This window comes from Kryptolebias marmoratus, linkage group LG6, assembly GCF_001649575.2.
Source record: "Kryptolebias marmoratus isolate JLee-2015 linkage group LG6, ASM164957v2, whole genome shotgun sequence".
In the NCBI taxonomy this organism is placed as follows: Eukaryota; Metazoa; Chordata; class Actinopteri; order Cyprinodontiformes; family Rivulidae; genus Kryptolebias; species Kryptolebias marmoratus.
In genome coordinates, this window is record NC_051435.1 from 15,946,651 (window position 1) to 15,972,811 (window position 26,161).

General features: G+C 38.4%; 1 protein-coding gene across 12 annotated transcripts in view; it reads left to right on the forward strand.

Annotated features, from left to right (window-relative positions):
- mcf2lb (mcf.2 cell line derived transforming sequence-like b) overlaps positions 1-26,161 on the forward strand; it is a 37,916-nt gene that overhangs the window by 6,623 nt on the left and 5,132 nt on the right. For 3 of the 12 annotated variants that reach the window (XM_037976276.1, XM_037976274.1, XM_037976275.1), the window contains 20 exons: positions 11,906-11,989; positions 13,325-13,439; positions 16,055-16,145; positions 19,568-19,687; positions 19,908-20,024; positions 20,647-20,796; positions 20,900-21,024; positions 21,480-21,594; positions 21,689-21,808; positions 22,459-22,650; positions 22,743-22,934; positions 23,624-23,783; positions 24,209-24,258; positions 24,358-24,425; positions 24,552-24,618; positions 24,707-24,822; positions 24,921-24,990; positions 25,074-25,166; positions 25,256-25,348; positions 25,436-25,561. In XM_037976276.1, coding sequence (XP_037832204.1) covers positions 11,914-11,989; positions 13,325-13,439; positions 16,055-16,145; positions 19,568-19,687; positions 19,908-20,024; positions 20,647-20,796; positions 20,900-21,024; positions 21,480-21,594; positions 21,689-21,808; positions 22,459-22,650; positions 22,743-22,934; positions 23,624-23,783; positions 24,209-24,258; positions 24,358-24,425; positions 24,552-24,618; positions 24,707-24,822; positions 24,921-24,990; positions 25,074-25,166; positions 25,256-25,348; positions 25,436-25,561 — 2,256 coding nt within the window. In that variant the 5' untranslated portion in view covers positions 11,906-11,913. Of the gene's footprint in view, positions 1-2,692; positions 2,982-3,355; positions 3,605-5,605; positions 6,664-11,905; positions 11,990-13,324; positions 13,440-16,054; positions 16,146-19,567; positions 19,688-19,907; positions 20,025-20,646; positions 20,797-20,899; positions 21,025-21,479; positions 21,595-21,688; positions 21,809-22,458; positions 22,651-22,742; positions 22,935-23,623; positions 23,784-24,208; positions 24,259-24,357; positions 24,426-24,551; positions 24,619-24,706; positions 24,823-24,920; positions 24,991-25,073; positions 25,167-25,255; positions 25,349-25,435; positions 25,562-26,161 lie in introns of those variants that run through there. The other 9 variants (XM_037976272.1, XM_037976273.1, XM_037976270.1 and 6 more) reach the window with 9 other exon arrangements.

Here is a 26,161-nt window from a genome sequence, read left to right on the forward strand (position 1 = left end):
ATATATATATATATATATATATATATATATATATATATATATATAGATAGATAGATATAGATATATAGATATAGATTCAACTCTCTTGCTTGTTTGAATAAAAAAGTCAAGAAAGAAGTTCATGAATCAGACCTGAATGTCAGGGGTATCTATTTTTTTTGTAAACGTAGTGTGAGTTTCTGGTTCCTATTTTACCCAGAGGTCAGCTGAGTTGTGTGATCATCCCTAAAGGCAGAGCAGGTGTAAAGACAGATGGGTCCAGCAGGCCACTCTTAGTCCACAGCTTGTCAGCCATGCCCAGAGGACACAAACACGAGCACTGCTGTGACTGAATATACAAACACTTTACACACCTTATTCTTCAAATTTAACAATCGAATACCTTTAATTTAATTGGTTTCTGCTCTGTTCTGTTTTTTTACGTGTTATTCTAAAAACTGAATGGCATCTGAAAACTGAGATGAGGTGCTTGCATGTTTGTTGTTCGGGTAATCCACAGCTTTGGTCAACATGAAAATATCTCACCAGGGACTAATTTTAGATTAACATTAACTTTGGTAATCTCTTGTAAGTTTTCCACTCTGTAAGAACAAAAAAACAATCAGTTGCCAAGTTTTTAGTGACTTGTCATAAACCTTTGTTTGCACATCGTTTGGCTTTAAAAATCTGAAATCTTAACTGCTGTTAGGGTTGTTTGAGGTTTTTCTGCTTCACTTTTGGATATGAATGGAAAAACATTTATGGCTTGTGTGTGTGTGGGGGGGGATGTATAAAATATGGTCCAATGTAATGTCTCAAAGTTTTAGGAGCTTTCTCAGTTATTTATTTAATACAAGCACAGCAGTTTTACAACTTCTGATAGTGGCCAAATGTGGTAAATATTTTATCCTTTTATGATCACGCTGCTGAAAGCAGAAAGGTTTGCTTAAAACGTTGGCTTTAACTGTTGGAGTGAACCTTGTTTGATTGTTTGCAAAATTTTATGAACCACTGGGTGGATTTTTAGGAAACCCTTAGGAAGTAATCATTGGTGTACATCTAGAACTGATTAACCTTTGGAGTCGACCTGATTCAAGATGGTCACAGCTAGTTGACCTTAGCAAACACAAAAATGGCTACAACTCAGTCGGTTTTACAGATACTGAGCTAAGGTTTAGTGTTGTGGTAGCTGAGAGTTATCACTAACTTGCACTTTGAGCACTAACAGATTGGCCAAGATCTCACAGTATTTTATGAAATTGTGCATGATGTCATTTTCAAGATTTGGCAAAAAAAGCTACAACTCTAACTAGTGATTTTAGTTTCAAACTTGGGCTTGAAAAGTGGTTGTTGATATGCATTTTGTCAATAGTTGCTTGGGTTCTAATTTTAATTTAGTTTCATTAGATCAGATTTTTTTCTGACTTTACTTTTGAAATTCTTTAAACCGTTTCATTAAACTGAATGTCGTCCAGTAATCATCAGTTTCAGTATTTTTGATTAAAAGTGATAGCTTGATCAAAGGAATCTGTCTGTATTGCTGAAATCAGGCATATATTGTACTTCAAAAGTTGTGTTCTTAAATACAAATCTACCTTTTTTTTACTCGGGTCAAAGAGCTGTATCTATAGCAGGTAAGATAGTTGTTTATAACCTTTCCACAGAACCCCACTTTAATAAATATATATTTAAAGTGCCACGAGGAGCAATTGCAGCGTTACAAAATCAATAGCACAGCTGTAAGGTTTTTCATTTTATGTTTGTGATGGTCTTTGATGGTTTTATAAGATTTGTGGGCATGATTTTGTGCCCAAATACAGCCAGCTGCATTGAAGAATGTTGTCAATGTGATGAAAAACTGATCAGGGGACAAGATGAGGCATGAGAGGTGGAGAAAGCCAGGGTTTGGTGTTTTGTCCCCTGCAGTCGCCTCATCAGTATGTCAGGGTGAAGCTCCTTTCCCATCTCTTTTATAAACCCATAAAGAGTAAGCTGCCTTTTGCTTGCCAGCTTTAACTGCACATCACAGCCAAACACACACACACATTAAGTTAAAAGTCTCCCAGACAAACAATCTTCTCTTCCATCAAAGAAGACCCACTATGTTTACTCCTTCACCCCAGTGGCTGGCAACAAATTGACTCCTTAGGCTGTCTGTATGCTATAAAGTTTATAGACCAAGGTTTGGTTTTAGTTTCTTATTTTTCAGATGACTGTTTTCAGCATTCTCCATGGGTTTTTTTTTTGCCACAGCAGAAATTAAAGACCTGAAAGAATCTTGAGATTCAAGGAGTGGAAGAAAAGGCAGATTAGTCAAGGAGTGGAGGAATATAATTAGCCTGAGAAGCAGAAGGGGATTTGTGTTCCACCGGCTGCCCTCAGCTTCTGTCCCGCTCCACCCTCCCTCCCTGTCCTCTTACTTTGAAACCTCTGCTGCTCTGAAGTGTTATAGTTACACTTGCGGTGGGGTATGTGCGCCCGTGTGTGTGCACCAGCAGAGCCAGGCCCGTTCTCACCTCTGTAGTGAACCGTTTCTGTTTCAGAGGTTGTGCGGACAGTGACTCAGCTCTTTCTGGTTCTGCCGCCTTTGCACAGTCCTGATTCCTCCAGCCCCCAATGTGGCACTGCAGAGAACGCTGAGGCTTGTTTGCATGTATCCAATGCAGAGATGGCATCACTGGATAAATGTGAGAGCTTGTGATCCCTGAGTGACTTTGCACTTAAAAAAAGGATTCTTTCTCATGTCTGCATTTGGAAGCTGCGTTTTGGAGTCTGTCAGAGTGTGCAGAAAGAGGAGGTCTCCCTGGATGACCGTTTGAGTGTGTGAGCCCAGCAGCCAGCTCTCATGTCCCTGCACGAGTTTCTGCGAGAGGGTGGGGAGGCATCCTACCGGATCATGAACCGCCTCAGTCATCTGATCCAGAACTTAGACATCTCTGGACTGGGCCCCTCTTTTTCTTTCGGTCCTGCAAGTCGCAAAAACTCCTGGAGAGATTGGGATGGTAAGACTCGACAGAAGAGGAACAGCTCTTGTTTGTTTGAGTTGATGTTTTATCCTTCCACTGTAGGAACTTTTCAGGGCTGGAAATTTGCAGATAATTCATGTGCATGAACATACTGTGTATGTGTGGATTGGTGCATTATATGTTCCTGATTAATTCTTTGGCCAGAGTTCTGCAGGGCATCATGCCCAGACCCCCACAAAGTGTTTCCTGTGGGCTTCCCTTTGCTTCCTATTGAACTGCTTCTGTCTTTATGTGTGTTACATTTTGTGTGTGTGTGCGTGACTGTGAAGCATAAACAGCCTCTCTAGTGTGCAGCTTGCAGATCTCTGCAGCTGCACTGATATTTTTCTGTAGCAGCAGAGGAGTCCTCAGCCAATGCAGTAGTTGTAGCATGCAGCACCTGACCGGGGAGATGAGCTGGTGCAGAGGGACAGAAGCTGCCGGTTAGGGATGATGTGTTTTGAGGTCGTCGTCGTGTTAGTGGGATTGTTTTCACTTTCTGACTTGGTTACTAATTTAAATAGGACTTCTCATGTACAGCAAGAAAATAATGGTGAAAAAACCCAAGAAATGTGCATCTGAACTGGATAAAGGGATACCAATGGTAACACTCAAACCATGTAAGTTACACAACATAAGGATGATGGTGTGTATTTTGTGCATTTCTTTTGCTTGGTAATAGTGAGTTATATGCTTTTAGCTGTTTTGTTATAATTTACAGATGACACGTTTTTCTAATTCTTTGCGTATTTCTGTAAAAGCCCCTTCTTTGCTTTTCTCATCTATCACAAAGCGTGAGCTGAGATATTTTGTTTTCTGATTGGATGCATCTGTTTCAAGCTTTTGCTTTATTTGATGGATTTTATGAGATTCTCCATATGCATCAGCATGCACTGACTCAAGCTATAGCTTGTTCATCTTGTCAGCTTTGTTTGCCAGTGCCTCAGCTGCATGCTTTTGGGGGAAAGTTTTCATTTCCTTTAAGCTCTGGTGAAGTCATTAGCCGCGAGCAGAATCCTGCAGGCAGATCACTGATTCATGAGCTGCTGTTTTAGTCGGCCGAGGCTATTTAACTCTTGATTCCATACAAAAATCTGGTAAAAGGATTACATACGCTGTCATATACTGAATTATTTCCAAAATTTTAGGATTTTTAACTTTTTCTGCTTGCACAAGAAGTTCAGATCGAAAGTTACTGAAAAGTTGTTTTTTAAAGGACTTTGTAGGACAGACTCCAAAGGTAAAAGGGTGCGTGCATGTGCATTTTATCTGTCTGTTAACAAAATATCAGATGGATTTTAATGCAACTTTCAGACAGAAATCACTGAATGTGCATCTACAACTGATTGACTTTTGGAGTCAACCCAATTCAAGATGGCTGCCAAAGCTAATCAAACTTAGCCAACACGAAAATGGCTGTTACACAAATTTTGTGCTGAAATTTGATATGGTTGTAGCTGAGAATCATCCTTATCACTACGTTTGAGCTCTAACAAGATCTCAGAGGATCTCACAATGTTACATGAGATTGTACATAAAGTCAAATACATGGTTTGACCAAAACAGCTACAACTGAGCATCTTATTTTATACATACGGCCCTTTTACTTATCATCCTCACACGCCACTGAACAGCATGTGGTTCAGTGTCTTGTCCAACATGTTGGACTGTAAACAACCATCCTGCTGACTAATGAATGATCGCTCCATCACCTGACCCTCAGATGCTCCTGTATGTGGTTTTATATGTGCAAACATACAGACTCGTGCATTATTATGTAACTGTGGATTCTGTAAATATTTGCTTCTCCCTCCTGTAGTTTTTGTTCTAAATGAGATAGAAGTGATTAGAGACATGTGTCAATAAACAAATTAAGGAGGAATAAATTAATTAGTTCATTAATTAGTCGCAGATATTTGTATTTTCTGGCTATCAGCTCTGGTTTCTATGTGATTTATGACACTGTAAAATAAGATTCTGGTGATGTTTCTACTTTATGCTGCTGAATATTTCTGTAGAAAACATGTCTGACTGGATTTTCTTTATAACATATATATATATATATATATATATATATATATATATGATATGTTATAAAGAAAATCCATCTCATGGATAAGCTGCTTCCAGGTCAATAATTTCTTGTGAGCTTTACTCTAAAACAGAGCAAGACAAAAAAAGTTATCTGAATTAACTAAGTTCATCCACTGGACTGCTCTTTTTGTTTTGCGCTCTCGTTTGTGTTGCGTTTCTTTGCACTTCAGCTGAAAGGCTCCAGCTTTTATCTCTCAATGTTTATGACTCTGATAACCTCATGCATGCCCTTGGTCACAAAGTAAACACACATGTTAATCACCATGCCCTGCAAAGACCTGCAACACCCCCCTCACAAGTACACAGATACAAGCTTTCATTCCCATTCTCACACAATAAAAACATTACTAAACCTCTGAGCACCACTGAACCGCTTTTACTAGAGAACAATGGGACTGAAGGACACAGAATAGTGTTTATTAACTTGTCTTGAATGAAATGTGTCTTTTAGAGCTTTTTGAAATTGAATCTAAATTGCTACATTCTGTCAAGAAACAGTGTCTTTCTTTGAGAGGTCTCCTAAGAATTGCCTCTTTCAGCAACTTTGTGAGAATGGGGTCTTTTGAGTAGAGTAAAGGAGAACAGAAGCTTTCAATGGGCAGGCAGGGAATGGTTAAATGGAGATTGGGCAGTATTTGAATGGGCTGGTCAGAATGGGAGCTTTGTGCACATTTCATGAGATAAGCCAGACGGGTATCCCAGGTTGTTCTGACTTAGGTAAATGAGAGCTGCAGAATATTTTAGCATATCTTACCTGGCATGTGTTTTTTTGTTTTGTTTTGTTTGTTCTTCTGTTTCTTGTTGAGTATAAATAGTCGTGACAGGATGTTTTTTAGAGACAAGTCTCATATGAAGAGGTTAGATGTATTGTCCTTTTTAGGTGATTGATAGAAGGGAGGGTCAGGCAGAGCTCTTCACTGTAGCTTTTGTATACAGGGAAGGTAACCCGAGGTTGAAATAGGAAGTCATTTCAGTAAGTGATGTCTGCAGGCTGTGGAGCACCTGCAGCCGGGCAGCAGGTGAAATCAGCATGAAAAGGAAGTTGTTGAAGCAATAGTTTTGCCCAGCTTCATGAAGAAAATGTTGCAAAAGGGGTGGAGAAGAGGAGGAACATGGGACAGAAGGCTAGGAGGAGAGCTGGGGGAAGATTTGGGCTTTTTCATGGAGCAGGATGTGGACGTTGAGTTTGGTTCTGGGTCTAGCATGAAAGCAGACTCGGAGCTGACTCTAACAGGACAAACTCCGGATTCAAATGAATGTGCAGACAGAAAGGAGCTGGATCTGTTTGCCATTACAGAACCTGTTCAGCTGACTAGTAAAGAACAAAAAGAGGAGAGTCCAGGAGGAGATGGAGGAAGTCAAGGTGGAGATGATCCTGCAGCGTCAGTGGAGAATGGAGAAACTGAGCTGAAGGAAAGTGCACAGATGGATGATGAGGCTGAGGAGACCGAAGAGGAAAAGTTGGATGAAGAACTGGGTTTGCGTTTGGATCCTGGAGAGAGGAGGGATGGTCATCATGTTCGCATTTCTCTTCAGGAGGTCAAGAGTTTCTACAGGTTTTCTTGTCGCTGTCACTGGCTCTGCGGTGGGTGTCTGATTTTTATCATTTTTAATCTCTTAAAAACTTCAGCAGGTTGTCTTAGTTTTGAATTCCCCTTTTCTTTGCTCTCAACCGCTGTTAAGATTAAAGTGTGTGATTTGAGTCTGTGTGACTTGTGTACTCATTTAAACCTTAAACCCAGTTGTCTGTCTAGTTTTCAAGCATTTTCATTTTTTCCCCATATAAATTTAACAGTTTCATCATGAAAACTAAGCATAACAGAAAAACTCCATGTCTGTCATCTCTCTGTTTTCATCGCTGCCACTCAGTTATAATCAGACAGAATTGTGGGTAAACTTCTTGATCTTAAAAGTAAAATCAAACAAAAGGGACTGATATTGGTTTTTAGTTTATTTCTTTTAGATATCATGTTCAAAATGGGATTGATTCAGTAATTTGCACCATTCATCTTTCTCTTTAAACTTTGTTTAGTCCTCCACCTTAATTATTTGATTATTTATCATCACCATCACCCTAAACGTTAACTTTTTGAACTGTAATCTGATCCCTCTTACCCTTTGTTCCTTCATATTGCGTTAAATTACCAGTCACTTACCACAACTAGTTTATTATTCCAGTTTATTGCTCTCTCCTAGCTCTTTTTTGCAACCCCTTCTACCCAGTTACATAACATCTCTTAATCAAAAATATTTTGTTTTGCTGTTTTGCCTACGTGTGTATGGCATAGTGTTTTTACTTTATATTTTTAGGGTTAAAATCATTCGAATTTGGTGGCTTAATGACAAACAATGACAAAAAACATCCCCCCAATTTTTATTTCAAGTGTCAGGATGATAATAGGAACAAGAGATGACAGTTTATCTAAAAGGTTAAAGGTACTCGACACAGAGATATCTGTAATTATTAGTAATCAGTATCTAACCTGCAGTTAAAATCTCCCAGTTTGGACTATCAGGCTGATATTTTCTCGGAGGAGTCGAGTTCCCTGCTTGTCAGAGTGGAGCCAAGAACAAAGTGGAGTTCTGTTGTTAAAATGGCTCCAATCTCAAAAAGTTCATCATGGTTCATGCAAATCTTACTTTATAAACTTTTATAGCTGTGTTCACTTCTGCCTTAGATGATCATTTACATGGACGTTTATGGTATAACAAACCAAAGACCAAGTTGGCCTGAGGTCTGGTTTTAATACCAGTCCATGTGACTGTGTTAAATTCAGCCTGTAAAACAAATGCTCTCTTATTGATAGCCATAGTTTTTGATATCAGAAAGTTACTCTGGCTAAATGTGTTTAACATGTTACATTTTGCAACATCAGTTTCAAATGGACCATTACTGCTACCAGACCACAGTGAACTCGGTCTTCAGTGTAAATTAAAAAAGACTTTTACGTAATTAACTTTTTGATACAAAATGACAGTGATGTACAGGTTCAGAACAATGGTGCCCAATCCTGGTCCTGGAGAAACACTATCCTGCATGTTTTAGTTGTTTCTCTGCTGTTCAGCAGGTCTTCAAGTTCTGCAGGAGCCTGTTAATCACTCATTCACTCCAAACCAGGTGTGTTACAACAGAAACATCTAAAACATGCAGGACAGTGGCCCTCCAGGACTGAGACTGGGCACCACTTGTTTAGAAAATAGCACTTCCATGAACAACAGTGAAATGTTTCGTATTGGAGTTGTTTTAAGGCATCAGAAAATCCCTTTTTTCTTGGTCCTGTTCGAACTAGCCGTAAGCTCGACTCTTCCAGAGGAACTTATGCCTGATTCTCCAAACTGATGATGCTCTGATCGATTTCTACATCAGGTAAGACATTGATTACCAATAACTCCAGAAATCACCACTTAAAAAAATCCGAACTATTTCTTCAGCGCAACACATTAAACAGACTTTTAACAGTCTGTTTAATGTGTTTAGCAAAACTAAGGTTTTAGTCCGTTTTAATCTGTGTCAGTAGTGGCAGGAGGCGCAGGTGTGTGACTGACCTACTAACGTTTGACTCCTTGGCCACAAACGTGAGCGTGAGTAAACACTAATCCTTATTGTTAAGCCTTAGTAAGAACATTAGCGCTCGCACCAGCAGGTGGTGTGTGTGTGTTTGTTCTGTTATTTTAAGAGTCCATTAGTGATAGATAGGTAAACATTTTAACAGCACAACAATACATAATTGACTTGCTATAAAATGAGCAAATATTACTGATATTTTCTATGTATCCCTCAATGCCAGTAGGTATGAATAAAATAAGCATAAAATAGTTTTGTTTTTGTTTTTAAGATATGCAGCATGTTTATTATAGTCATGGTTCAGCAAATATAACATTTTTTGGACTACGTTTTGGGACACATCAGCCGAAACCGGCTCGTGTTACACAGAGATCACCTGAGGGGCTTTTCCAGCTGCATGGTGCGTGTGGTGAATGGGTTTTTGCACAGGTTAGGGGTGACGAGGAAAGTGACTATATAAAGAAGCTGAAGGTGAAATTGGACATTCGTGAGGGGATTTTTCAGTAACAGAATCGCCTCCTTCTGGCCTGATTGGAGGGTTTGGGTTCGATGTGATATGCGTGGGAGTTTCAGGGGGCAGGGTGTGGCCTGGCTGAGTAAGCGATATGTCAGAGAGGTGAAACTGATGGAGGGCTCTTTGTAACCTTGAGTATAGAAGGTGCATGAGAGAGCCCGTGAGCGCTGTGCAGGTGGAAAAACAGCTGCAGCTTTGTGTCCGAACACCCGAGGCAATCCTGGCCTTTATCGACATGGAAACATGAGTTTATGAAATTACAAATATCACAGATATTATGTTTATTGATTTTCACTTGCTTGGTTTGATTCTGTGTGTGGACATGCTCGCCTCAGTTTAGTTTGAAAGGAAAGAGGAGGAGAAGCTGAGTTTCAGTTGGCATACAGAGAAATATCAGTCATCAGTTCCTAATCAATACCTGTTAACGACATATGTTGTCCAATTTGATGGCTGATACCGAAACAATTAACCCTCACAGATTTTAAAATGGCTGAAAGCACAAATGTGACTGGCTTCAGGGGGTTTTATACAAACACATACAAAAGATCCAATCCATAAGATTCTGTTAAGAAAAATGAGTGTTAAACCCTAAATAAGTTTTTAATTTATAATAAATTGCTGCCTTTAAAAAATAGCCAGAAGCATATTTATTGTAGAAGAGGTAAATTATTGTATTAGACACATGCAACTGAAGGCATCCCAGTTAATGATGGGTAAACAATCTTTTTTTTTTCTGGTTTATTATCACCAGATTCATGTTTTGAGTATGTCATATAAAAGTTACCAAAAGCTGTGTGTGCGTGTTTTTTCCTGGCTGTGGTCAATTAGTGTCATCCAGGTGTGAACCTTTGAGTTTTTTCTGCTGTCATATAAAATTAAATACCACCTGCGTCAGTAAACAAAGCTTCTGTGATGCTGTTGCATTGTATCCTCTTTGGTTTTTTCTTATTTTCGTAGCAGATTCATAAACAACAGTGAGAACTAGAGCTGCACAATATGTTGTCATTTCAATATGAATGTGCACAATATCAGGTCTGCAATAAATCACAGGCTTTTCAGGCTTGATGGGCTCTCACTGCCATTCATGCCTACACCTGGTTTGGATGATAGTAGCCAAGATGTTCAAACACACAAATTATTGAGTGCCATGATGGCAAAACAGAAGAAGAGGAGTGAGGAAAATGTGGATTTATTGCAACTGATGTAGCAAATTTTAACAATACTATTGCAGTTTCATGTTTTTCTATAAATATGCAAAGTTCGTGAGAGCCTATTTTCTTTAACTGTTTCTGAGGCTACAGCATAATAACAAAACTGTTTGGATAATTTGTTATCAGGGGTTGCATTTTGCTCTTTTTCAAGACCTAAAATTTATTTTTAATCTATTAACTGTCAATAAAAAGTAGCAAACCAAGGTAAAGCTAAAGGACTGTCTTATCCATGTTATGTACAATGAAACTAGTTTGTTTGCTACTTGTGCTGTGGACTTTTGTGCATCATGAAAAAGTCCACATGTTGAACTTTAAAATTCATAAGATAAATCTTTTCTAATAAATTGTGACCAGAGTTCTCTTTTCAGAATTATTTGGGAAGTATCTGTGCGTGCATTTTCTTAAATTTGGTTAGTTTCTGTTTTGTCTGTCATGCATTTTTTAGGTACTTCCTATAATTGTTTAACTGAACCAAAAAAATCCTCTTGTAGGTGTTTTTTATTATTATTATTGGTGAGCTTCCTGTTTTGTTTGGCATTTAGCTTTTGTTCTACTAGTAGATAGAAAAGCTGTCAAAAATCTGGCTGTATGCTTGTTAAAATGAATTATTTATCTTGTGATGTAATGAATGTATATGAATGTTTTCATGTACAGAGTATGTCAGCAGCTGGTCTGAGGGGGAGATTAAAAAGTGGGAGGAGGCTGAAACTTAAAGTCCAACTAAAACATGCCTAAATGAGTGGTGTTAACAAGCAGTTTGAGTTGAGCTGTGAGACGACTTCCAAATGCAGCGATGCAGTGAGTGTCAGTCTAGAGTTCCTTTAGGCCCAAATCCACCGGATGGGATCCAAACAAAGGGTTTTAGGCTCGTTTAAACTTCATTAAGAGGATTTTAAAAACAAGAAATGGGTACATTAAAAAGATAATGGGAGTCCTTTTAATAAGGTGGAAATATTCAGTGTTATGCTGAGAATGACTGAGGGGTGGGGGAACACCTACAGTAACATACAGCAACAACTTTTAGGACAAATAGCTTATTTAATTGTCTTGTCTTTATAGATCTTGTAATTCTTTGCTTCTCTGTAAATTTAGGAGGGTCTCATATTCTTTATTTAAGCTGGTCAAACTGAAGGACTTGATGTCTTTATATTTGCACTTGAAACAAGTTTAGAACTTTACTGTGTGTTCAGATTTTTGCTAATGGAGAAAAATAGTTTCGAGAACTTAACAAACGAGTATTGAATGAGATCTAGTTTCTTAATCAGTTTCATATTTCAAGTCCAAAAATGGGCTTCCAAGGTACTGACTTACAGTCTAACTGTGACATTGTGCAAAAGTAGGTTTTGATATGAAAAAGTAAAGCAAACAAAGTCAGACTAAGATGAAACCTCTATTTTTCTTTTTGCTATTACATATTTATTTCTTCCTGATTTGAGGAATGCTGCCTCTTTGAGTTGAAATTCTGGTTAAAAGAAAATAGATCCATGCTTCATTCATTAATGCTTGACTGATATTTGGATTTGTGTCTTTCCCTCAGATGAGATCATGCAGCTGGACACGAATCCCCCCCGCGCTGCTGACATCAAGGCCGATCTCAGAAAGCAGTTCGCCTTCCTTTCAGGTGAGGGCTTTATAGTTTTGCCCGGCCTGTGCAGTTACCATGATTACCTAACAATTTCCTGTTTTCACTTCTACCTCCCTGGCATCAGTGATCACTTGGGTTTTAACTAGTCTGATTGATATTTGCATAGTTCCTATGAACAGTTTTTTTTTTCTGCTCAGTTAATATTTGCTATTCAAATCACACATCTGCTCTTTTCCTCTTCAGTCCCTCTCTGTTGTAGCTCCAAATACCTCCTGTCATTTACCTGATTAAAAAATATATTCAAATGCCTCCCGTCGTTGCCCGTGATAAACTTTGAGTTTAACGCAGCTACTGTATTTATAAAAACTGTTCATTCTGCACTGTGACCTTGTGGGCGCAGCAGAGTCTGGAAACATTTTGCAGAATCAAAGCAGACGTTGAAACCATGACCCTGCACTTGTTGTTGCTATGGCGATGAGAGAAGAACAGGCAGGCAGATTGATATTCCAGTCACATGCGCTGACAGAGCAGCTGCTGCATGCAGGGAGGGAGATGGTGTGTGTTTGCTTTCTAGGTGAGTTTGTTGGGGTCAACAACAATTGCTGTGTGCGAACTCAGCAGCATCTCTGTCTGAAGTAATTTTATTTTCACTTTTATTCCATCTGTACTTGGGTGGTTCACTTCATATTTGACCTTTTAGCGTTTTTTTACTGAAGTTATAAATGCACAACTGCATTTTACATCCATAGGTATATCACCAGAACCTGTTTGTTCCTTAAATTAGAAGAGGAAGTCAAACTTTATCTGCTGCACATATTAGTCTATTATTAAATGTTATTTTAGTTTTAAACCAGAATCAACTTTCTGGCCTCTGACCGTAAAACCCGATCAAACCCCCAAATTTCTTAAGGTGCATATTTGCAGAATATTTAAGTGTTAATCTTCTTTCTCATTACTCATCAAATATATTTTATTACATAGTTTTCATTAAGTAGTAGTATTTATTTATATATTTACCTGTTGGGTTGGGTTGTATATTGTTTTATAACATTGTTTTACTTGCAGTTGAATACAGTCCCATCAAACATATAGCTTTGTATAAATAGAGTACCAACCTATAGCTGTTATTTAGAGTGGGTCCTTTTAGTTCACCTCACAACACTGCCCCCTTGTGGCAAAATGATAATCAGATCCCCCAGACTGACAACATAAACACTGTGACCAATAATGTTAGTTTCAGTGTTTTTGTCAATTAGGAATATCTTGTTTTGAATTTTACACTAAAGTCTGTTTTCAGACAGCGTTTTAAAGAGATTTACATGCATAACAGTAAATTAATTTTTTAATTTTCCTTTTTCTCTCTTCTTTCAGGGGGTAGAGGAGATAATGGCAGTCCAATTATTGTGTTCCCAGAATTCCCTGCATTTGGAGAAATCACAGACAGAGAGTTTCACAACGTGCTGACCTACCTGACAAGTGTGCCCAGGTAAAAAGACCTTGTTGTTGGACTGTCACCCACATCAGTCCCACCCACATTGTTGCGGATATTCAGTTGCCTTCATCCCTCCTTTTATCATTACTTATTCTTTGATCTCTTACGTCCTGTCCTTGTTTGTCATCACTTCTCGTTTCACCGTGCTGCTGAAGCTTTGGAGGTTGTTGGATGAAATATCAGAGACCGAAACACTGGGGACATGAAGCTTAAAATCATTTAGAACAAATATATTTGAGAATTCGATAAACAAAATTTCCTTTTGAACAAAAAATGCCAGTAGATGGCAGTGGCTTTTCAAATTCACTGGTTGGATAATTTGATTGTTTTATTTATAACATAGGGATTTTTGGATTCTTGGAATATTTTGTACACAATTATCAGACCAGATAAACGAGGGAAGTAAGATAAATGTATCAGACCACCACTTGCTTCAAAAAAAAATCCCTTCTTCTTTTATGTCGTCACACTGTGACATTTAGCTCCTGAGTTTGTTGACATTCACATCTGTCCTGTTCTCCTCTCTCCTGCCTGGGTTGGCAAAGTGAGTAAAAATAGAAAGTGAAGTGAGATGGACTGGTTGTGTCTGAATAATGCATTCAGACAGCTCAGCAGAGCTCTGTGTGAAGAAAATGTTTTCATCACATCAATTCTTCTTTACCCAGATGGACAAGTATTTGTGTCCCTTTAGATAAAATAAAGTAGGTATATTATTTAATTTTCAACTTTTTTAATGTACTTTAAGTATTTAAAAATAGCACAGAAAGAACTTAGCCTTACCTGGTTAGCATCTCAGCAAATAAAACTGTGTTCCTGTGCAGATCACATTCCCTCCATCCTCACTTTTTTATATATATATTTTCTTGGCTTCACATGTGGTTGTGCACAAGAATTATGGTGACTTGTTTTTATGTTAAAGACAAATGCCAAGATACTTGGGCATTCCTCTGCTCACAGATGAGGAGTGGGTGTATCAGACTTTGTGTTGCTATGTCTACATATGCACTCATGCAGTAAATTTCTCTTTAATTCAGTGTCATTGAGCAAAGCTTTTTTGCAGCACTTCATGAATCCCAGTGAAATATTTGAGAATGGAGTTGTTTTAAGACGGTAACAATCCACTTTGGTCTTGATTCTGCTCAAACTACTCATCAATCTGGTCAGAATTCAACTTTATTTCTCTAAACTGAGGACAGTCGTGTAAAGTTATCCACAACAGGTAAGATATTGATTGTTCAAAACCTTTCCACAGAACCCTACTTTAAAAGATCTGCATTACCCCTTTGCATCACAGCCTGTCTGTAGGTGTTAAGTAACATTCAGCTACTAGTTTACATCTTTCTGAGCCACTACAAACACAACACAAACAAATAATGTTCAAATAAAAAGCATGTTGGTCATATTGTGATAATGACACAGGAGCATCTCATTAACATCTGGCTCTGTGTGTCCTACACAAACCTCCCTCTCATCTCGGCTGTCATAATTGGAGGCAAATCTTTTGTTCTGCTCCACCCCTCCTCCTTTTCTTCGGCAGTGGAAATATAAAGCAGTTTCTGCTTTTTAAAGGCTCGTTATCTTTGTAGGCCATCAAGTGGACTGTCGTAAAACAAGGATGATAGAGATCATAAAAGATAAAAAGGGGAGGAAAGGGCAAAAATAAGATAATTGTGTCTGAAAATGTACAGTGAGATGCACTACAGAGGCATTCCTTAACAAACAAAACCTCAAAGATGGCCTGTTCCCTCCCCTACACGTGTTACTCTTTCCTGATTTGCTGCTATAGCTGCTCGTTTCTTTACAGCCTCGTTCTAATTGGATAGTCTCCTAGCAGCTCTCTGTTTCCCATTGGCTAATTTAAATATGTAGCACATGGGGGTGCAAATGCTCAATTTTGTTATGGTCTGAAGCATTTGGCTTCCTCCACCATAACCAACACCGTCTGCAGGGATTCTCCTTTTTTATTTCTCCTTCTTTCTGGCATGGACTAACTGTTGTTCCACCCTGCTGGTGTTACAGAATGGTGGATATATGACAGGAGGACTGAAAGGATTTATTTTGTGTGAAAAGGTAATGACAGAGCTGAGAGGCTTTTGAACACCTGTGCTGTAGGTGCATCATGTTTCCGGGTATGCTGGGGATTCTGCTGGTGGACTGCATATATTCTCCACTCTGGGACTGTGGGACGGCAGCAGAATGAGGGGCAAAAGGAGAAATGTAATGCTTTGAGGCTGATGGCCAAGAAATCTGGAGGAGCTTCACAGCATCTCTCTTTGTGGACGACACCAGCTGTCAAAAAAGATAAGGAGCAGCATAACAAAGCAGCAAGCTGTGAACAAGCATTTGGCTTCTGTTCTGTGTCACAAAGGACACAATTTGTATCTTTTTTTTTTACTTTTACTTCATTATTTTCACCTACCAAGACTGCTCACTTTTCTCTCCTCTGAAGACTTTAAATGCCAAAATCAATATGATTTCTTCCCTGGTCTTTAGATTTTTCAGCGCTAAAGCCTCAAGCTGATGGGTATATTGATTACTTTTTGGTTTTCTTTTTTTTTCTTTTGGTTTGTTTATTTTTGTTGAACATATTTCCTCGTTTTGTTTTCCAGCTTGTCATCTGCAGACGTGGGTTTCATCTTGGTCATCGATCGCAGGCAAGACCGATGGGCGGCTGTCAAAGGGACGCTACTTCGTATTGCAGTAAGTTTGCCTTTGCGTCTGCAGGTCCTGTGATCTGTCTGAACTGTGTTTAAACATCAGTTAAAAAGTGACATAAATTTAATCGCCACTGAAACCCCTTCACTCCCAGGGGTGGACATGGAGAGCAGTTTCGCCACTATCGCTCCCACCCCTAGACAGCAAAACAGATCTTTAAATGTTTGCCCTTCACAGCCCACCAAGTATTTCTATAGCAGCAGGGAGTAAATAAAACACTATTATAGGCCAAATAGTTATAATCTGTGTTCACACATTCATTTTAATTTCATTATTTCTGTATCAAATTGATTAATTCATTGTTTGTTATACAGTTTAAATCAACTAAATTAGTAAATAATCTAAACTCAGGTTAATTAAGGACCCCTCTACAGTGTTTTAGCAGAGGATTTTTTTTTTTTTACTTGCTTTTCCTTTCTGCTCATATGGGTGAAGTCATCTGCTGCATGCATTTGCAAAGAAGAGACATTTGTGCTTCCTTTTTTGGCAGTAATAATAAGTAATTCTCCCCAAAACATTTATATTTATTTCTAAATTCAGTGTCTTTTAAGACAGAGGACTACATATACTGCATATACAATACAGATATAAACTACCTTCCTTGCTTCTTTCAGTTGTTCCAGGTTGTTTTGTGTAAACAATGAGCCTCAGATTCTGGATGCTTTTCTGTATTTCATGATTTCTGTTGGGAGCTTGTGAAGTTTGGCAGCACTTCAGAGTTTGGTGGGGTTTTTTGGGATAAAACAATGAGCTGCAGATAAGAACCTTAGTTTATTTATTTATTAGAAATTATAAACTTGTCTTTTTAATGCAGGGAAGCTTGTGTTACCGCCACTGTAGATTTACTGGAAACAACAAAAAAAGCATATTTGCAATTTACAGATTTTCTATGAAGAACAAAAATCCATTTTGTAATGTTTAGAACGTTTTGTTTTTTTTAAACATCCCATATAACATGGGAATGTCACTCATCAAAACCAAAACACACCATTGTCAAAAAAAGGAGGTAAAATGTTTTAGAGGGAGAATTGGAGCTGAACATCAGCAGACACAAGCCCACTCAGTCATTTAAAATTAAATTAAGTTTATTAATCCCATACTGCAGATTTAACAGGTTGATGGGTACTAATAGGGAGAGTCCTGTCAGTTCTGCAATAATGTTCTGCTAGGAGTATTTCAGACAGGCTTTTTATTACAAGATAAGGAAGCTTTTTGTTGACATGTTCATATTTGAGGTTCTGTGAATTAATAAGCTGAATTGGCTCTTTAGTGTGTGTTTTTCTGTGCCTGTGAATGTGTTTATGTATTATTTTGGGTTGTGTTTATGAATGTAGGTCAGAGTGGTTACAAAGGAAGCTGTAAATTGTCTTGCCGAGCAGAACTGGATGTGGTCAGACAAAAAATGTTTGTGAGCTGGTTTTAGTTAAGTCTCCAGTCATTCTGTCGGTCCCTCAAGGTGGTCTTTTTATTTTGGGACATGTTTGTCTCTGTGTCTGTCTGTCGTTTCTAAAGAACAAAAAGCAAGTAGACCATGAAAACAAAAGCCAGTAACCACAGAGCCAAGCAGCATGGCTGAATAGTAGCTACATTATTTACAATGGAAATGTGATATAGTTTTTGTTGAAACTGCAAACATACTCCATAATATAGAACTAACTAAAGTCTATAGCTTGTAAGCCAAAAATTACTCGGAGAACATTTAAATCTTTGGTCATAATTACATGGTTTCTTCTTTAAAACAGAATAGCTATCTAGTTTTTGAGCTTTAAAAAAAAGAGTTAATACTTATTTTGTTATTATGATATTGTGTATTTGCTGTGACATAGTTAAGATATTTATTGCTGGTATACTGTTGCAACACAGAAGTCAAATCAGTTTAAAATCATTCATCTTTTAATGAAAATGGCTTTAGGAAAAAATATCAAGCCATTGTCAGACGCATATAACCTGCTCAGATTTTAGTGCACAATGTTGCCAAAGTCATAGCCATTAATCAAAGATGCACCAAACAATAGCTCTGCCCCCACCCTCCCCTTACTGACCCATAATTTAAATAATTAAAAAAACATCTGCATGTTCTACAGATTGTAGGTTTTATTCTACCAGATGGCGAAAGCCCCTTTTCATTGCACTTATCTTCCTTCTTCCAGCGGACGAGCAAGGACAAACAGGTTGATTTATTCATTCTGGTAAAAGTGCTTTTCCCAGGAGATTTATATTAACAGTGTATTTACCATCACTTCTGCTTACACCAGCATTCCCCTTCCCAGTTGGGTTGGAGGGCCAGTCAGTCGAGCCATCCATTTAGGTCATTAGCTAATTAAAGCTGCATTAACAATAGCAGTGCTTTGGGAGAGGAGATAAGTGTCTAGCATTCAGCTGTCATCCAGCTGCTTCCACAGCAGTTTGTCAGTGGGTGTCAGTCATGACATTTTAATTAGTATTTTTATTTCTCCTGCTGGCCTAGCTAACTGAGCAAGTGGTGAAAATATAGTTTAATGTATATAAATAACATAGCATTCATACTGGTGGTTAAAGTAATGCATCCAGGGCAACCAGTTCACTAGAAATTATGTTTTTAAAGTGTTCAGCTCCAAATATGAGCATTTCAGTTTGTTTGAATTTAGAAGCAGAAAATTAAGTCATCCATTATTTTATGCCCTTAAGACAAAGCTTGTAGTCTTAGTGGACCAGATTCATTAGTCTTGGATATGTATAGCTGAATATTGTCAGCGTAACAGGGGAAATTTATTCCATGCTGTCTGATGATGGATGTACTGGGCCAAGCTCACAACCCTGTGGAACTCCATCTAACTTTTGCATGAGGAAGGTTCACCATTAACATGAACAAACTACAATCTTTGACCGTCTTCAAAGAGTCAAGCCACCCATCCATTTTTTTTTAAACCCGGTTTTTCTGAGCTGGGTTGTAAGGTAGCTGGTGCCTATCTCCAGCAGTCATTGTGCGAGAGGTGGGGTACATCCTGGACAGATCGCAAGTCCATCACAGGGACACATGGAGACAAATAAGACAGACAACCATTCACGCTCTCACTCACACCTAGTGAGAATTCAGAGTGGTCAGTTAGTCTAACGTGCATGTTTTTGATCTGTGCGAGGAAACCTGAGTACCCGGATGCGCAGCATTCAAACTCAGAGTTGAGCCTTTCTTCTTAATTAAAAATCAAGAAGAAAAATTCTTATAAATGAGACATAAAGACCACAATCACAAAACATAACCTGTAAAAAAATTCATGGAAACTGAAAATGATTAAAAAGAATTATAAGAGGAATAACAAAACAGACGCAATGTGTCATGGTTGTTGGTGTATACTGAAGGAGCAGGAGGACCCTACATATATGGGTTGTTAAATAGCTGATTTTCTTTATCTTATTTCTAATTTCAGGGCTCTTTCCCAGGGAACCTCCAGCTGGTTCTGGTTCTGAGGCCCACCACCCTCCTGCAGCGCACAATCTCAGACATCCTTTTCAAATTCAACAAGGATGAGTTTAAGATGAAGGTGCCGGTAAGTGAAAGCTGTTTCTACAATAAATATAAAATAAATATGATTTTTTTCCTTCGTTATGCTGCTCTTGTTAATCAAGCCCTCTGGCAATGGGGTTAGAACACATTTCTTTAAAGACAATTTACTTGTTGCTACTATTTGTTAGCCAAATTTCTTTCTTTCACATAAACTAACAGTAAATGTTTTTATGGTCCTATAACATGGAACGTTTCACTTTCAGGTGATCATGCTGAACTCTATAACTGAGCTGCACTCATATATTGACCGGACCCAGCTGACGCAGGAACTCGGAGGAACGCAGCTGTACTGCCATGAGAAGTGGATCACACACCGCACTGTATGAGGGCGCGCACACACACACACGCATACATGATACTGTACAGTGACCAAACTGAAATCCTTACTTTTAGAATAACAAGATATGCATTTACATCCCCCTTTCTTGTGTGTTACTTGTAAATATATCTTCATATAAACAGCTAAATAACTGATATACTCAGGAACTTCTTACATACTTCTGATTATCTATCAAACTAGGTTACTAGATCATTTATTTTCCTTAATGCTAGTTTAAAATTCAATGATTGTTCAAAAGATTTGTCTCAAGTTTCAGGACTCTTTACATAACTGCTTTTAATAGTTGCTATTGTCTCTTAATATATGTGACAAACAGACTTTAAATTCTTTATTTTAGAGCTTTTGTACACTCACAGAACTGCTTTTTGATTTGCATTTCTCTACCTTTCTAATGGCTACTTTGTGTGTACAGTATATTTGCACCTCAGCCTCTGTTATAAAGGCAAGAAAAATTGGCCTGTCATAAATCAAACATTAGAAGTTTAAAACAATATTAGACCATAAGTATTCTGTTAAAAAAAAAATGAAATGTCCAAAAGTTAAGTCACTTTAAGTGTGCCCTTTATGTTTTGCTGAGCACAAGTTATTTCCGTGTTCTTTAGGCTATTGAAGGCTTTGCGTTAATGGTGAAGAAAACGGCACAGACCTTGCAGTCGTTTGGGACAGAACTGGCAGAAACTGAACTTCCAAACGAAATCCAGGCCACAAATATTCTGCTGAGCACGCACACCAGCAAAAGAGACAAGATGAAGGTAACCCTGTTCGCATGCACATGCATTCCTCTGCTTTATCTCTCGGTGTATTTATAGAGCACAACCAATACATTTATAAATGTGTCTGTGTATGCTTTTGAAGGAGGACATACTGGTGGCTTTGGATCAAGGCAGCAGACTGCTGGAGAGTATTAATGAACCTGTAATGAGAGACCCTGACCACAACATGAACCAGGACGAGCTGGAAAACTTAGCCACAGTACAAAGGTTAGTCACATGAGTTCAGACACAACAGCAGGATGGATATATATTTAGTAATGTGAGCTTGATAATTTTTTTAAATTATATGGAAAAAAATGTTTAACGAAATGTAAAGTACCATCATTGTTATGAAAAAGTCACATCATCTCAGTAGGGTTGTATTGAAAAAACTAAAGCCAATAGACTCGTTCCTGCTTTTTAAATCATGTCATTCCTGTCTTGTCTAACATCACTATTTAAGGAATAACTGTTGTAAAAGCAGCAGATTTAAAGCCTAGTTTGTATTTTTAGCAACACAGACTATCAGCATCAGCCTTATATAACCTGCACACACAGACACAAACATAAAACTAAAAGAATAAAAATGTAATACCACAGTTAGAATCCCTGTAGCATCTTTATGTGATCGTCTACTGTAGCTGTTTTTACTAAGCTTATTTCGCTGTATTTGTTTATATCAGGCTGCTGTCTCAGCTGGATGAAACAGAAAGAGCTTTCGATGAGTTCTGGGTGAGACATCAGACCAAACTTCATCAGTGTCTCAAGCTGCGTTACTTTGAGCACAACTACAGAGAGGTGAGCTGGAGCTGGATACCACGAGTGAAATCTCATTTACTAGACTTTAGTCAACATAATCCGCAAACTTTAAATCCCGTGCCTTTGGATGCAGGTGAGAGCTCTGCTGGATCAGGTGTCTGAGAAGCTTGGAACCTTCTCTGAGGTTGGGATCAGCCCGGCTCATGCTGATCACATCTTCTGTGAACTCACCGCATTTGAAGAGAGAGTCTGTGTAAGTCACCCCTGACCCCTAAATGTTAACCCCATCTCACCAAGTAATGGTCAAAAACAAGTGTTAATAGCACGGCTTTGTTACTGAACATGTTTTATACTCTGTACTGTTTTTTAGATTGGGTCAGTATAAAAACAAGTCAGAAACATACATTTCTTCTTTACTTTGGATGCAACAAAAAAAGAAAAAAGGGACGATTTACATCATGTAACCTGCCAAACTAAATCTTACAGTTTCTACCATCTGAATAATGTTTCTGGTAATCAGAGAGCACTGTTTTACCACAAGGACAGTCATATAAAATATAATAAATATACTTAATTAGATGCATAAATGCACAGCTACAAAAGAATGATAGCAGTTCACTTCATTGACAGTATTGCCCTTTTCTACTAAACAAACTAATGTTCATTATTTAATCTTAATCTGATCAAAACAAAGCTGTTTTCTTAAAGCAAATTTGCTCATGATTTAAAAACTTCTGGTTGTTTTTAAAGAGTGCATTTAAATATTTCTGTTACAAGCATTGTAAAAATTAATGCTGAAAATTTGCTTAAAAAATTGTTGGGATTCAGCTCAAATATTAGTTCAAAGGGAAATTATTTGTGCAGAGTTGTTGAAAGACCTCCACTCTTTACTGTGCTCCTCAGGAGGTTCTGGACAGAGCCTCTGCTTTGTGTCATGAAGGCGAAGAGCTGATCCAGAACTCCCACTATGCTGAGGACTCCATTCGGCCCAAATGCAGCGAGCTCACAGAAATCGGTGAGAATGTGAGCTGCAGTCTGAAGGCCAAGAAGGAGTACCTGCTCAAAGCCATGGAGCTACACCACCGATTAGAAAAGGTAAGAAGACACAAACACATCAGTCATGGCTGCCTTGTCTTATTGATTGTATTTTTTATCATTTCTTTCTCCTCCTCCGCTCTCCTCTCCAGGCATCTAAATGGGTTGATGATGGCATTTATTTGCTGGCATCTCAGCCAGTGGATAAATGTCAGTCTCATGAGGGGGCGGAGCTGGCTTTGCAGGAGCTGGAGCGTTACCTGGACAACGCAGGCCAGAATCAGCTGTCCGACCTCAGTACCATCTGGACAGAATATGAGGCGGTGCTGAACCAGCAGTTCAGGGTAAGAAAACCAGCATGTTGTGGATCCAGACATCAATCTGCTGGTTTCTGTAGTGACGCCCTGATGAAGCTTCCTGAAGCTTTTTCAGACATTTGTGTCGGAACAAGGTTAATTTGTCAAAGCTCAGTGGTGACCCCTGCTGGTCAAAATATTAAACGCAAGAAATGATTTTATTGTCAAGTATTCTTCAGCCCATACAGTCATAATGTTCCTTACTGAAAAACTGTATCAGCACAAACTGTGTTTATATTATTACGCATTTACAGTTTGTAAGGAAGAAATGAGCCTGTGAATCTGAACAAATATTATTATATTATTTTAATATTTATTAAAAACAGTTATTTAACATTTTTACCAGCAAGTTGATTAATTTTCTCATTTTCTTGACAAACTCTTTATGTTGGGGGTTTAAATCTTAATAGAAGGACAAATAAATGTATGGAACAGTTTAGAGCTGCTTTAGGTACCATTAGATCTCATCAGCTGTAATGTTTTGTGTTGTTCTGCTGTTGGTTCATCTTATGATACAGGAGTTTTAAACTTGGTGAAAAAAAGTTGGTTCTAATTTACAACAAAACTAATTAAAACATGGTGTAATAAAGCAGTTCAGGCTTATTAGTTGAACCTAACAACTCCTAATAACCCCTTGGTTATTGATGACACCTTTGTGATGGCTTTCTGTATGTCAGGAGCAAGTGGAGAGGGTTTACCAGAAGCAGGCGTCCATGCAGGAGATGTTTGACAAGCGGATGGTCAGTCTGAAGAAGCTGGCAGCCAAACAGATGAGACCGGTGCAGCCAGTCGCTCCGAGGCCCGAAGCCTTCATCAAATCACCGCTCAGCTCGCCCGGTGAGTCCTCACACAAACACAAACAGACTTTATTCCACACAGTGCAGCCTTTTCAGAGTTTTATACTCCCGCCACTTGTTTTAAGTGTTATTACGGCAAGTCAAGCACACACATTTTGTGTCTTTGAAGCCATTTTGTTGTCAGAATTAGGTCTGGCATTGTTCTGCTAGGAAAAAAAACAAAACTAACAAAAAAAAAAAAAAACTTGTGAAGAAATGTCCTTAAAATCAATGCAAACATTTCTAAGAAATGTCCAGTAAATGTCTGAGCATCAGTGGTAATTTCACACTGTTGACTCCAGTGCCACAGGTACTCTGACACCCCCCACAACATCACAGACACTGGGTTTTGCTTCGTTTTTCTGGTAACAGCCTTAATGGTCTGTTTTTGGTCAAACATAAAAGTGATTGTCTCTTCTCACTCAGCTCACAAAGCTCAGCAGGAAAAAAACGGCTTCAGCAACAGCTGTGAAAAAGTGAGTATTATGATATTTTTCATGTCTGTGAGGTTTTGTCTGTGGATTCTCAAAGTGATCGGAATGATTTATCTTTTATTTTCCTTGTGGAAAATGCAGAATGAAGATGGTAACAGCAGACATGCGTCTCTGTCAGAGGAGGAGGAGAACCTGGCAGTGCTCAGGCGGTGAGTGAGCCGCAGCAACTCTTTGATCTGTAATCAGATTTCACAGCAGATGGGCGACGTGAAAACCGTTCGCTCGTTATCTACAGCACGACACCTGATCCTTCATTTGATTTATTCTGTCCGCAGCCACGTCATGAACGAGCTGCTGGAAACTGAGAGAGCCTACGTGGAGGAGCTTCTCTGTGTCTTACAGGTGTTTATTTAATCCACAGATGGGTTCCTGCCATGTCTCTTTTTACCCGTGTTTGAAATGTCTTTTTTTTATCTTGCTGTCATTACAGGGATATGCTTCTGAGATGGATAACCCTGCAATGTCTCACCTTATCCCTGCAAATTTGCAAAACAAAAAGGAGGTTCTGTTTGGCAACATGCCAGAAATTTACCACTTTCATAAAAGGTAAGAGAAAGCTACTTGGCTGCCACTAACGACGCCAGCAATATTGTATATCATTACTTCACTGTCTCCAATTATCCCATCAACTTTGACTTTTTTAGAACTTTTTTGAGGGAGCTGGAGCAGTACACAGACTGTCCGGAGTTAGTTGGAAGGTGCTTTCTGGAGAGGGTGAGTAAATCATGAGATTTACAGCACAGACAACAAGGAGCTGCTTTCTTTAAAAACAACAACATTTTCTGTGAACGGTTCAGATGACAGACCTGCAGATCTATGAGAAGTACTGTCACAACAAACCTCGCTCTGAGAGCCTCTGGAGGCAGTGCTCGGACTGCGCCTTCTTCCAGGTCAGTAATCCTCCAGGTCAACAAAACATTTGTAACGTCTTTTAAATTCAGGTTTTATTTCACATTATTTTGCATTCTTGTTTCTTCAGGAATGTCAGAAAAAGCTGGAACATAAGCTGGGTTTAGATTCGTATCTGTTGAAGCCGGTTCAAAGGATTACCAAATATCAGCTGCTGCTAAAGGTATGAATTCATTACTCTGGACTCCTCAGACATATGTGTGTTTTTCTGTACTCTGTGAGATTCCCATTTGGGTGTTTCTGAGTACAGGAAATGTTGAAGTACAGTAAGGGCTGCGACGGGGCTGACGACCTGCAGGAGGCGTTGACGTCCATCTTGGGAATCCTCAAGGCTGTTAATGACTCCATGCACCTCATCGCTATCACAGGATATGAGGTGAGAGATTAAAACAGGTCTAAAGTTTTTCAACTTAGATAAAAAGAAAAAATTAAGTGCTCAAGTAACTTGGATTGTTTTGAGAGGAACACAAACCGGCAGGAAGGGATGGTTTTATATTTTTATTTTTGTTTTGTAATATTGTAATGTTAGATTTGCTCTTGTTTTAGCAGATAAAAAGTAAGAGTAGGTCTGTTTCACAGACCTACTAGTTCTTGTTTCTGCACCAGGAAATGCAGCATTAAGGTTATTTGTTCAATAAGACCCATAAAGATAAGTTCCATAAATAACACAATATAAAAATGTATGAAGTTTTACAGCTAATTTTTAATTTGGAGACTGGAAGCACTCGTATAGAAAGTGTGATGTGCATAAAAAATTCCAATTTCAATAACATCATTTTATCAAGAAAGCCTACACAGTAGATTAAAAAACTATAAATCCAAATGCAGTTTAAGTGTAAGCTTTCTACTTTAATTCAGAAAGTTTAAAAAAAAACATAATAACCATTTCAGATGCCATTTCCATATATTCTCACCATTCTTGAAAACTGAAAAATATTTTTTTGTGTGTGTCACTGTGGTTTTTTTGTTTTTTCTT